General features: G+C 32.1%; 1 protein-coding gene across 3 annotated transcripts in view; it reads right to left on the minus strand.

Annotated features, from left to right (window-relative positions):
- ASCC3 (activating signal cointegrator 1 complex subunit 3) overlaps positions 1–12,616 on the minus strand; it is a 301,819-nt gene that overhangs the window by 233,893 nt on the left and 55,310 nt on the right. For all 3 annotated transcript variants that reach the window (XM_015235974.3, XM_072965658.1, XM_072965659.1), the window contains 4 exons: positions 8,285–8,405; positions 3,914–4,115; positions 3,009–3,150; positions 2,330–2,455 (listed from right to left, as the gene is read on the minus strand). In XM_015235974.3, coding sequence (XP_015091460.2) covers positions 2,330–2,455; positions 3,009–3,150; positions 3,914–4,115; positions 8,285–8,405 — 591 coding nt within the window. The remainder of the gene's footprint in view (positions 1–2,329; positions 2,456–3,008; positions 3,151–3,913; positions 4,116–8,284; positions 8,406–12,616) is intronic.

The raw sequence follows: 12,616 nt of genomic DNA on the forward strand, positions 1-12,616 counted from the left end.
ACAAAAACCTATCTAAATTTTTTTAGATCATTCCCTTTCCGAGAAAGTACAAAACCCATTTAACAGCATTAACAGCCAATTTTGCACATCATTTTAGAATTTTAAAATTCTCCTTACCTTTTTAATCGAATTACAGAAGTAATTTAAGAAGACAGGACAAATTTATCTGATGCGACATTCAGTCAGTGAGAGGATATAAAAGCATTTTATCTGTAGTTCCATAGGACTGTCAGGAATGGCATGCAATTATGAAAAGAGATAGATACCATCTAAAAGAGCACTTTTCCTGATACAAAAAGATACTGCCTTACAGAAAAGAGATCCAAACCAGCTAACATTCTGCTACCATCTAAATTTTCTCTTGAGCTGTATATTAATACCCACGGTAATGATATCTGGTGGGGTCATTATCTATAGTAATATGACACCAAAGAGTTTATTTATGTACTTATAACGACACATTGCATTTGAATGTATTATTCCCCAATTTTACCCCTTATGAAACTGCAAATTAAAAAAACCACAGTGAGAACTCTCTACATGCTATCAGAATGGTTAAAATAAAACTATAAATAATACATAAAATATAAGTTAAAATGGCTAAAATAAAAAAATAAATAGTGATAACACCAAATGCTGGCAAGTATGTGGAGGAGCTAGGTCATGCTGGATTGCTAGTGGTACTAAGAAATGTTACTATCGAAAAAACTGGTAGTTTCTTAGAACACTAAACACGTAACTATGATATGACCCAGCAATGACACTTTTGGGCATTTACCCCAGAGAAATGAAAACTTATGTTCACATAAAAACCTGTACAGCAATGTCTAGAGCAGCTTTATCCATGTTATAGATGCAATTATGTCCCCACAAAATTCATAAATTAGAGTCCTAACTCCCAGTGTGACTATATTTGGATACAGCACCTTTAAGGAAGTAATTAAGGTTAAATGAGGTCATCCGAATGAAGCCCTACTCAGATAGTACTGGTGTCCTTATAAGAAGTGGAAGAGACACTAGAGATCTCTTTCCATGCACAAAGAGAGAAGAGTCCATGTCAAGCCATGGGGACACAGTAAGAAAACACCTGACTGCAAGCCAGGAAGAGAGTCCTCACCAGAAACCAAATTTGTCAGCACATTGATCTCAGACTCGTAGCCTCCAGGACTGTGGGAAAATAAATATCTGTTGTGTAAGCCACCTAGTCTGTGGTTATGGCAGCCCAAACAGACATACAATTCATTAAAGCCAAAAATTGTAAATAAGACAGATGTCCTTCAACAGGTGAATGGTCAAACTGTGATACCCATATCATATGTTGTAGGTCCAATAATGATCCCCAATGATGTCCTCATCCTAATCCATGGAATCTATAAACATATTAGGTTACATAGCAATGAGACATTAAGGTTGCAGATGGAATTAACTCTTTTACTCCTACAATATAAATGAACAAAGTATTTATTTGAAAATAAGTATGAAAGAAAAATAAGAAGCCTGGTTCATTTATTATACAGACAATGCACATCAATGATGTTTTTACATGAAAATGTTCATATTCAACATATAAAACTAAATAAGTCTTTATCATGATAATCCTTGTAATGACTGCGAAGGTTTAAAAAGAAGTATGTACATAATTATTTAATTCTATAGGCTCTCAGCCCTGTCTGCATTTCAGAATCACCTATAGAGCTCTAAAAATCACGCTCAAAAAAATAGGTATCTGGGCCCATCCCAAGAGATTACGATTTAATAGGGACCAAGGCATTTGGATTTTGAAAAAGGTCTACAGGTAATTCTGATGCACAGGATGAAGCTCACTAATAAAAGATTTAATTACAATTTTAGTCTAGCATAAAAATTTACTGTAGGAAACAACCTAAAATTGAAACAATACGGAAATTATTTAAAAGTAATAAAGGCATAAAATGGAATACTGTATAGTGATTTAAAATGATGCTGTAGAAATATTCTATTATAATACAGCTTAACCATTTGCTATATTGATGTAATACATGAATCCTTTAAAACAGCTTAGTCACATCAACTTACGAAGGTTAAACCAAATATTAGCTAAAATAACCAAAATAAACACACAGCTATAAAAATACATATACATATATATATATGTTTAATGTGTAAAGGAATGCATGTAGGCTTTTTAAAATTTAAACCCCCCTACTGTATGGACCTATTTAGTAACCAAATGCATGTATCTTTTTACTGTATTAACCAAGTAACTTTTACTAATAATTTTTCCAATACAGATCTATTCAAAAACATACCAAGCATCAAAAACATTAACTTTATAAAATGATCATCTCACCTCATCTAAGTCTTGGATATAAACTGGTTTTTCCTGAAAGCCAACTGGCATTGGTTCACTGTAAGGAATCTTTACTTCTTCATACATCTTGTTATTCTCTCTTTCGATTCCCTCTGGTAAAATCATCTATGAACATCAAAAATTAAAACCCAATAATCATACAAAATAAAACAATTGCCTTGGTAAAGACTGTTAATTCAAGAGGGAAAGAAAGAATACTACTGGTTTTATGATACAACACTGGTAAATAAATTTAGCTAATTTAAAGGAAAACCAGTCTAAATAAAATGAAAACGAACAAACAAAAATCATACACACACAAATCATACTATGTTGGTGAGTTTTAAGTACACTGACTCGATGGTATTCCTGAAGACAAACACTCACGCAGCTAGGGAAAATGCACAATACACATTTCGGTCAAAAAGTTATGCAACTGCTACAACTCAAAAACACAAGCTGCATAAATAATGACAGGCAGGAGAATAAATAGGTTTTGAATATTTACTGTGTGTTAAGATATTTACATAAACTGCATTATCTCATTTTCCCCAATATTTCAAATGACAATTTAGCATAATATAGTCAGAGTCACCAAAGAAACAGGGAAAATCCATGCGTCATTTCGTCAATCAGAATAGATATATTATCCAAAAGTGGTCAGATACCAATGACATACCTTTGCACCAGCAATGAATGCTGATGTTTTCATGGCTTCAGCCTGGGAATCATAAACATGGGGATAACGAATTTTTTCAACATCCGTGTCTCTCTGTCTGCTCAGAACTGGAACGCTTCTAGCATTCATAAGTGCCTGCTCTCTGTAAATACAAAAAAAAAAAGAAAAAAGAAAAAAGAAAAAAAAAACCCTAAATCTGTATTTTTTTAATCTTGCAAACGCAGGCATATACTGAAACCATACCACTAAAATAACTATTTCAGGTAGCCTCCCATTATAAAAAGAGAAGAAACTAAACTGCACAAAAGAGGATACCAGCAATCCTGAAATTTTACAGTAATCACTTAAGGATCAAATACATTTTAAGGTACTATCTTTAGATAACATCATCTGATAAGTTTGACTTAATGTTCCTTATTTGTAATTTTGTTTGTCACAATCCAAAGATGTTTAACAAAGTACAAATTCCTTTTTTTAAAAATGGATTTCAATATTTAAATACCATGTATAATAATGCCTTTATTTCATTTTCCTCTTTTCTACTTCTAGAGAACAAGGGAAAAAGTATTCATTGAACTAGGAAAGAAAATAAAAATCTCAAAATAAATTTGTGTGCATTTCATTAAGCTTAACCTAGTGGTGTGTGCATAGCACCTAAAAATAGCTTACCTCTACAATCTAAATCTCTCACCTACATGGATACACCGGGAATATTCTAATTAAGCAGATCACCACTTTCTTATTCCAGATACTTAGGTTTTCATACAACAAAATTCTGTTCTTATAAGGAAGCATGACTAGAAATAAGAATCATCTAAATTGTAAAAACTAAACTAAAAAATGATAATGCTACATAAAAGTAGCAACTACAACACAAGCATGTTTCAGTTTCTGGCTTTTATTACCTGTGTATCCGCAACTCTTTAGGATCAAAGCACAGCCCTTCTGCAATTTCTCCATCTTCTCCAGCTTTTTTTTCCCGTCTGGCAATTCTTTTCTCTTCTCTGCGATACTGTTTCATTAACTGCTTTTCTTGTTCAGATTGAATAGTGACTTGACAGCCATAATTAGGTTTAGCATTTTCTCCTAAAATTTTTTTGCAATTGTCTATGAAGCAAATTTAAGATCACATTTTACAAGTTTAATCTTTATAAAAAACATTGTTTTTTTCCCTCATCAAAATATACAATAGCACAATGCTCTAAGAATTCATTTTTTTAAATTTTAAACTAGCATATTCAATTATATGTTTTAAGGAGAGTTTTTTAAAATCACAGTCTCTAAGTGATATTACATAGTGGCTTAAGAAAAGTCAGCAGATGTTTTCTTCCTATAGACTAAACAGTTTAATGTTGTCATTTCTTAGATATAACATCAGGAACCTAAAAATTCAATTTCATAATTTTTGAAATAATTTGTTTATATAATTTCAATACATATACTAATTAGCATTACTATTAACATAATAAAGATATTCTTTACATACCAGATATAACTTTTCCCTATGTAATAGGTCTTACTCTGTTAAATTCTCAATATGCTATGACTAATTTACACATAAAATAAAAAAACATAGAATACAGCTCAGGATATATGGAGAAGGTGAAAAATAAAAGAAAGAAAGAAAAAAATACAGTCCAACTTTTCATGGAAATACAGTTTTTTAAGAGAATGGAAGAAGGCTAGAACCACTAAGAGGAATCTGGTCAATCAAAGCTCAGTGTTTACAAGGTACAGTTTAAACCTGTCGTTCGGTCAATTCAATATGCAGGAAAAATTTTCTTCCAACAGGATTAATTTCTGTGTTTAATTAAATCTTTCCAAGTAGTAGTATTTTGGCTTACTATAGCCCTAAAGGAACTGACAGGAACTTCGTTGAAAGCAATCCAAGTCAATACACATTCACTGCACTGAAGACCTATGTTCCAGGTACTGCTGCTAGGCTAGGAAGATAATGAAGAATGGACTTGGTCCATACTCTGAAGGAGCACAGTGCAAGTTATTTTGTCAAATTCCAAGATTCAGTGCAGAGCAAGGAAGGAGTTCAGTACAGCATCAAGAGGGGAAAATTAATTTTCTAACTCATTCTAAGTCAAGTCTTCACAATTCTCAGACATTTGTCACTATCTCATTATGCGATTTTGAATAAGTCATTTTAGCTCTCAATCATAGGAAATAACCCCTCTGTCTAATGGCTTTATAAGCCTCAAAAAAAAAAATGAGAAATAAAGATTTATCACGCCTCAAAATTATGAAATAAGATAGAACCCCAACTACATTAGACCTAAATTTTATAGTTCTTAAAAAAGTATTTTTCTAAGTCTTATACATTCTACTTTCTACGTAAATCTTATACACTTATTATAATGATTGAATTTATAACTAATTCTCAGTGTTAGAAAAGCAAGTAGCATACTGAGTTTTCAAATGTACTCTGAACTATGAAAAACAATTAAACTATTTGCAAAGTCACACAACCAACGACAAAGAATTTTTAAAAATGTGAATAATGCCATATAATTATTACTGTAAATGAATATTAAAGATTTTGTATGTGAAATCAAACATTTAGGATGGCATACTAAATGCTATGCTAAATACATTAACATTTTAAGCAAATGTGACAGTAACAAAATACTATTGGATACATTCAGGGTCATCAAGGAAATTCAAATTACAAAAAGGAAATATGGCTACCTCATTGACAGCTTTATAAGGTATCAATCAGAATATACTGAAATCCTGTAAGATTGAACATAATAGGTAATAAAAAAATCAAGTTACAAAGCACAAATGCTTAAGTGCATGGTTCTCCTTGATGGGTTCAGCTAACTGTAGAGACTGTCAAGCAGAAATGAAATAAGCTTAACAGCAATTCTAACATAAAATTTTACTGAAGAACATGCAGAAGCTTATATATCCTTTTAAAATGTTATTATGACAGAAAAAGTTTTGTATTAACTACTCAAGATACTGTCACTTGACAGCATGAGCTAACTTGATTTTTATTTTATGATATACTCTGTACTAAGCATTTTCCACAACAGCCCCAAAAAGAGAATTTAATTTACAACTATCCTCACCCTAGGAGGCAGTACACTATATCCACCTACTTCTCAACTACTTTACATATCCTTGTAATAAGGACAGAGATAAAGTAGGGTGGGTATGTATCTGCATAAAAAGATTCAAAGAAAATCAGTATGAAAGCTAGAAAGAGCTAAATGGAAAGAAGCTATTGCTCCCTAAGACCAAGATCGCGATTTTGTGGCATAAAGAAAAGGACAGGATGTCAGTTACTAACGTAGCTTAATAAAGAACACAAATACAATTTGGTAGTTTTAAGAGAATTCTGAAGGATCATTAACACAATTATATCAAAAGATATAAATGGATGAGAACAATGATAAAGTAACAAGAGTCTAAAGATTCTTTTCTTCAACAGTTGTCTTTTCCCTGTGCAAAAAACATTTAAGGAAAATCATTTTAGTGCATGTACACAAAAAAAAACTCTACTTAAAATATGTTGGTTGTCAGCTTCTTTACCACACTCCTTAGAAAAAGTCAGTCTATGTGTTTAAATGCCTCAAATTTTCTATAGTGTAATTATTCTTCTTAGTAGCAACATTGACAGTGATCTAGCATAGACTAAAAGAGTAAAAGCTGTTTGAGAAGAGTAGAAGGTATTTCAGGGTAGACTAATGGTTCAAATTTTTAAAAATAATTCAAATTTAATATTTGGTTTTAGGTTAAAAAGCATGTTGCTTCTCAAAAGTTATTCTAGTAGAATAAAATTTGTGTATAAATGTCATACCAAAATGAACATAATGAAACTACAAGATAACACTAACTCAGCACCCACAGCTTTCAAAAACAAATATGTGAAGGTGGACTCATTCCGAACTGTTCGTTAATAAATTAACACTATTAAAAGGTGGAATCAGTCAGTCAGTATCTTCATATTAGCAGTTAGAAAGCTGACAAAATGGACACCAAATTCTCAGAAATTACATCACAAGATTAGATATTTAAACTCATTCCTTTTCTTCTAGCAGATACTCATTTTAAACACTCCTTAACTTTGACTTACTGCAAAGTCTGATCAAGCACTGCTTAACAGGTGGGAGTCCTCTTAGAGTAAGGCCATATAAGTGTTCAAAACTCTTAAAGAACCAAGACACTTGCAGAAAGACAAAGTGGCTAAATTCAATACATCAAAGTTTCTAGACATCTCAAAGCAACTCCAGGCAATTATCAGTAATCAAATTCTAGGATAAAGAAAATCCATAAGAAGTTTTGGATTTAAATCAAGGCTGTTTTATAATTTCCTTTTAGTGCCACACTCATAAATGTTAGGAAAAGGTGACATGCCTTACACTGAAGAACGATACTGATTTGAAGAAGGGTGTCTAATTTCTTATGCTCACGTACTTTTTAAAAATTCCAAACTATTTATAAGGCTGGCAAGGAACATTTGAGTAAATGTAAGAAATTCAGTTTTCCTACTTATCACTTAAAACCTAAGGTTGGTATCAGTTGTCCCATAGTAAGTAAGGCTTTTGTTGTTGTTGCTGTTGTTGTCTTCCTTGACAGCTCTGATTCTTCTAGGATTTTCAACTGTATGTAATACGTGGCAATATAAATGTTCAATTTGCTGGGTGTGATAACCATACTGCAGTTAAGTATAAGACTGTTATTATATGCTGAAGATTTTATAGCTGAAGTATTATGACATCTGCAACTTCCAGTCACTGTTCGGCAAAAATTTGAAACGTAGGAAAATATGTGTGTGTGTTTGTGTGTTCACATGTGCATGTTGACGTGTGTGTGGAGACTGATAATGAGAGGGGGGAAGAAGCAAAATGTTAATGATTGGTGAATTTACATAAAGATTATGGGAGTATTTATTGTACTACCCTTGAATCTTAATACAGGTTTGAAAGTTTTTAAAATAAAAAATTAGCTTAAAAATTATAACACTACGTGACCCATAGTAAGCACTATATATACATAGTTGCTATAAAAAAAATTTTGTCTATCCAAATCTCCTGCCAAAAAATGCCATATATAAACATAAATAGAATCTGATACAATAGTCTATTTAGGGTATTGATATTTGTTTTATAAACTGACATCACTAAGATCTACTTAAAAGAATGATATCAGTATATATATACATAATAGACCAAAGGATATTAAAAGTATAACTATATTAAAAAGACTGCTAACCAATAAATTTTTCCTTTAAATAAAATTATCACTTAATACTTTCTTACCTTGAAGAGCCTGCAACTTATGATCATTTGAAGAATTAAGAAATTTGTCCACAATTGTAATTCTGTTCTGGAGGAGTTTCTCAATAAGTTCGAGTCCATCAGGTCCCAGCAGTTCAAACAGCTTACAAGAGGAGGAAAATCAAAACAATCTTAATTACCTCAAAATTAACTTTTTTCAAGTTATTTACACCCTATTCAACAGAGCTATGAAGCTAAACTAACACAGAAGAACCTACAAAGTACTTAGAAAAAAAATCATTTAAAAAAACAACTTAGGAAAGAAAAATAACTTTTTGCATTGCTAAGAATCTATCTGCAATTATATAGTTAAAGAACATGATTCAATTTTTAAAATAATTATGATTTATACACGAAACTCTAAATCACAAAATAACAAATTCTTACACCTGGTTTTCCTTGGTATAACTAAGGGAAATTCGAATGCTTTTTAACATTCTATTCTGGTTTTCCCAAATAGAGTGCAGAGCAGAGTCCCAGTTTCTTTTTTTTTTTTTTTTACAACTTACTACATAAGAGCTATCATTTTTGAGTTAAAAAACCACTAGAATGTTTTAATATAAATCATGACTGGCAAAATTTTTAATGCTTAATAAATAATTAATTGCATAATCTTTATTAAATTTTATGATTTTTTTCATGCTTAATTAATTTTAATGCTTTTTATATGTGAAATCTGAAACACAATACTGCAAGGGCTTTATGTAACTTTACTGAAAAGTTTTCATGCATATCTTACTCTCCTATGAAGAGAAGTTGCCAAAGATTAAGTTCATTCCAAAGTCAGAGAACCAGATTTAGGATTTAGAGACTTTCAATTACATAACTGTATAAAGTAACTGTTACAGAAAGCCTTCAGATTTCCTCAAGTATGGTCTGGGGATATATATTTTCCTGTCCAGAAATATTATACTCTAATTTTACATGTGAAGATTTTATTTTAACCAAATTCTAAATGTTCTCAGAGAATCCACACAAATAAAAACATCATTAAAAGTAGAAATTTGTGTTGGGTATATATGACACTAAATATTTGGTAAATATTTTCTTTTTTCTAGAGGCCACACAAGGAGAGGCAAGCTTAGAACTTAGGGGACAGCCTACTGCTTCCATCAAGTACTCAGCTTCTAAAGCAGGGGTGTTTAGAGTTCTACCTCAGAGATTTTGTCTAGGGGTAGAATTAAACCATAAAACAGAAAGAGCTCAATTTCTTCCAAAGAAATTGACCTCACCTGCAACCAGGACAGGAAGTTGAAGGCCAAGGGCTGTCTCAAAAACAGCAGAGGTTGTGATGAACCGCAATTAGGAAAAGATTCACAGATTCAACAACTAGGTTGCAGGAGAGAACTGAGGGAAGAGACAATGGGGAGGAGTCCTCTTAGGGTGAGAATAAATATCAACCCTGACCTCTAGAATTACTCCTTCAAAGGGGACACAAATTTACTGAATTAGTTTGTAGAGCAATTTATGCCCAAGGGCATTTTTGCAAACAAAAGAGCAGTCATTGGTAATAACAGCTGAGTGTGGTCCACAGGGACCAGTAGAAAAAGGTCCTGACAAAACTAGCTTTATCTCAGAATGAGTATGGGTATACTCACAGGCGTGCCTCCCTAAGGACCATCAGAAGCTCAACACTGTGGGGTGAGGGGAGCAATTTTCTGCACTAAAATAACCCATGGTCACTAAATAAATAAACAAGCAAATAACAGTAACAAGCCCTAGAGGTGGTAGAATAGATGAAATGGACAGATTCGTAGAAAAACGCAAACTACTAAAACTTACTCAAGACAGACCATCCAAATAGACCTAAAACAGTGAAGGACAGAATTAATAAAAAACAAACAAACAAACAAACAAGTGCACAAAGGAAAATTCTAATCCAGGTGGCTTCAATGGATTTCTACAAAGCATTTTAAGAAGTTAATACCAATTCCTCATAAATACTTCCAAAAAACAGAACAGGAGAGAACCCTTCAAAACTCATTTTATGAAGTCAGCATTACTCTGACACCACAACCTGACAAATACATTGTAAGAAAACTACAGACCAACAAAAACATGTACACAAATAAGGCTATTCACATAGCCAACAGGTAGAAACAACCCAAATGTCCATCTCTCTGGAATACGAACACAAAAATCTTCAGTGAAATACTAGCAAACCAGATCAAATCTAGCAATTTATAAAAAGAATTACATACAATGACAATATGAGATTTATGTCAAGAATATAAGGTTGGTTCCATGTCAGAAAATCAATCTATGTATTACATGATACCAACAGAATAAAAAACAAAAAATCACATGATCAGCTCAACACATGCAGAAAAAACATTCGACAAAATCCAACACCCTTTCATGATAAAATACTCAACAAACTAGAACTAGAAGGGAACTTCCACAAACTGACAAAGGGCATCTATGAGAATCCTACAGTTAATATCATACTTACTGGTAAAATACTGGATACTTACCCACTTAATACATGTAAAAATTACTAAAAGATGTACAAAAGTACTTTAAGAATTGATAAACAAGTCTAAGTTTTCAAAAGGTATACCAAGACCATTCAGTGAAGAAAGATCAGTCTTTTCAGTAAATGATGTTGGGAAAACTGGCAAGCCACATGCAATAAAATGAAGTCGGACTCATACCACACACAAAAATTAAATCAAAATGGATCAGTGATCTAAATGTAACAGGTAATTTATAAAACTCTTCAAAGAAAACACAGAAACAAATCTTCATGTCCTCAAATTTGGTAAAGGATTATCAAAAATGACATCAAAAGCATGAGCAACAAAAGAAAACGGAGATTCGGACTTCATCAAAATAAGAAACTTATTTTGGCAGTGAATAAAATGACTCAAATTAGGAGAAAACATTTTCAAATAAAGTATCTATTAAAGAATTTACATCCATAATATATAAAAAATTCTTACAAATAATAAAAAGACAACCAGTGAAAAAACGAGCAAAGGATTTGAATTTAAGGAAAATATATAAATGGCCACTAAATGTGAAAAGATACGTAACATCATTAGCCATCAAGGAAATGCAAATCAAACCTACAAGAACCATCAGAAGGGCTATTTTGTTTTTCAATGGAGAAGAATAAGTGTTGGAAAGGATGCAGAGAAAACTGGAATTCTCATACATTGTTTGTAGGAATACAAAATTGTGTAGCCATTGTGAAAAAACAGTTTCCTGGTTCCTTAATAAGTTAAACACAGAATTACAATGTGACTCAGCAACCCCATTCCTAGGTATATATCCAAAGGAATTTAAAACGTGTCCAAACAAAAACATGTACACAAATAAGGCTATTCACATAGCCAACAGGTAGAAACAACCCAAATGTCCAGCAACTAATACATGGATAAACAAAATGTGGTATAACCATAAAATAGAATATTACTAAGCCATAAAAAAGAATGAAGCAGTGTGTAACATGGGTGAACCTTGCAAATATTTTGCTAAGTGAAAGAAGACAGTCATAAAAGGCCATGTATTATATGATTCCACTTATATGAAATGTCCTAAACAGGAAACCCTCTAGACACAGAAAGTAGGCTGGTGATTGTTTAGAGCTTGCAGGGTAGAAATTAGGGGGATAGTATCTAAAGACAGGATTTCTTTCTGAGGTGATGAAAATGCTCTAAAATTGACTCTGGTGATGGTTGCACATATCTATGAATATATCCAAAACCACTGATTAATAGGCTTTAAATGGGTAAACTGTACTATATGTGAATTATATATCAATGAAGCCTTTTTTTTTAATTATGAACCAAAATGACTTAAGATAACAAAAGTAACCAACAAATTGCTTAGGGCTGAAAGATAAAGATTAAAATACAGTTTTCCCAATAAGCATTCTGAGTATTTTGAAATGCTGTTAGACATAAGCCCCATGCTTAAGGTAAGGGTGATATTAAAGCAAAAGCAAATTCAGAAAAAATAAATGAAATGCATACCTACATAGTTACTTTCCCACCCCAAACTGCAAACAAGCTGTAGTAGGAAATGCATTCAATATACCACATGAAATGTCTTTAATATTCTATCAATTCTCAAACAATGTATTAATTATTAAATTGAGAACTCTTCCTCCATAAGAAAATAATTTACCATGGCAGTTACCCTTACATATATTCTCAGCGACTCAAGGTTATTTACTTTGAAATACAATGTTGACAGATGATAAATCAGAGATCAGAAAGTTTTAGTTCAACCTAAGTTTAGTAAACGACCAGTGTTTTGACCAGTGTTTTTAGAAGATAACCGCTAATGTAATGTCTCAGATGTAGAATC

Source organism: Vicugna pacos, chromosome 8 (genome assembly GCF_048564905.1).
Source record: "Vicugna pacos chromosome 8, VicPac4, whole genome shotgun sequence".
In the NCBI taxonomy this organism is placed as follows: domain Eukaryota; kingdom Metazoa; phylum Chordata; class Mammalia; order Artiodactyla; family Camelidae; genus Vicugna; species Vicugna pacos.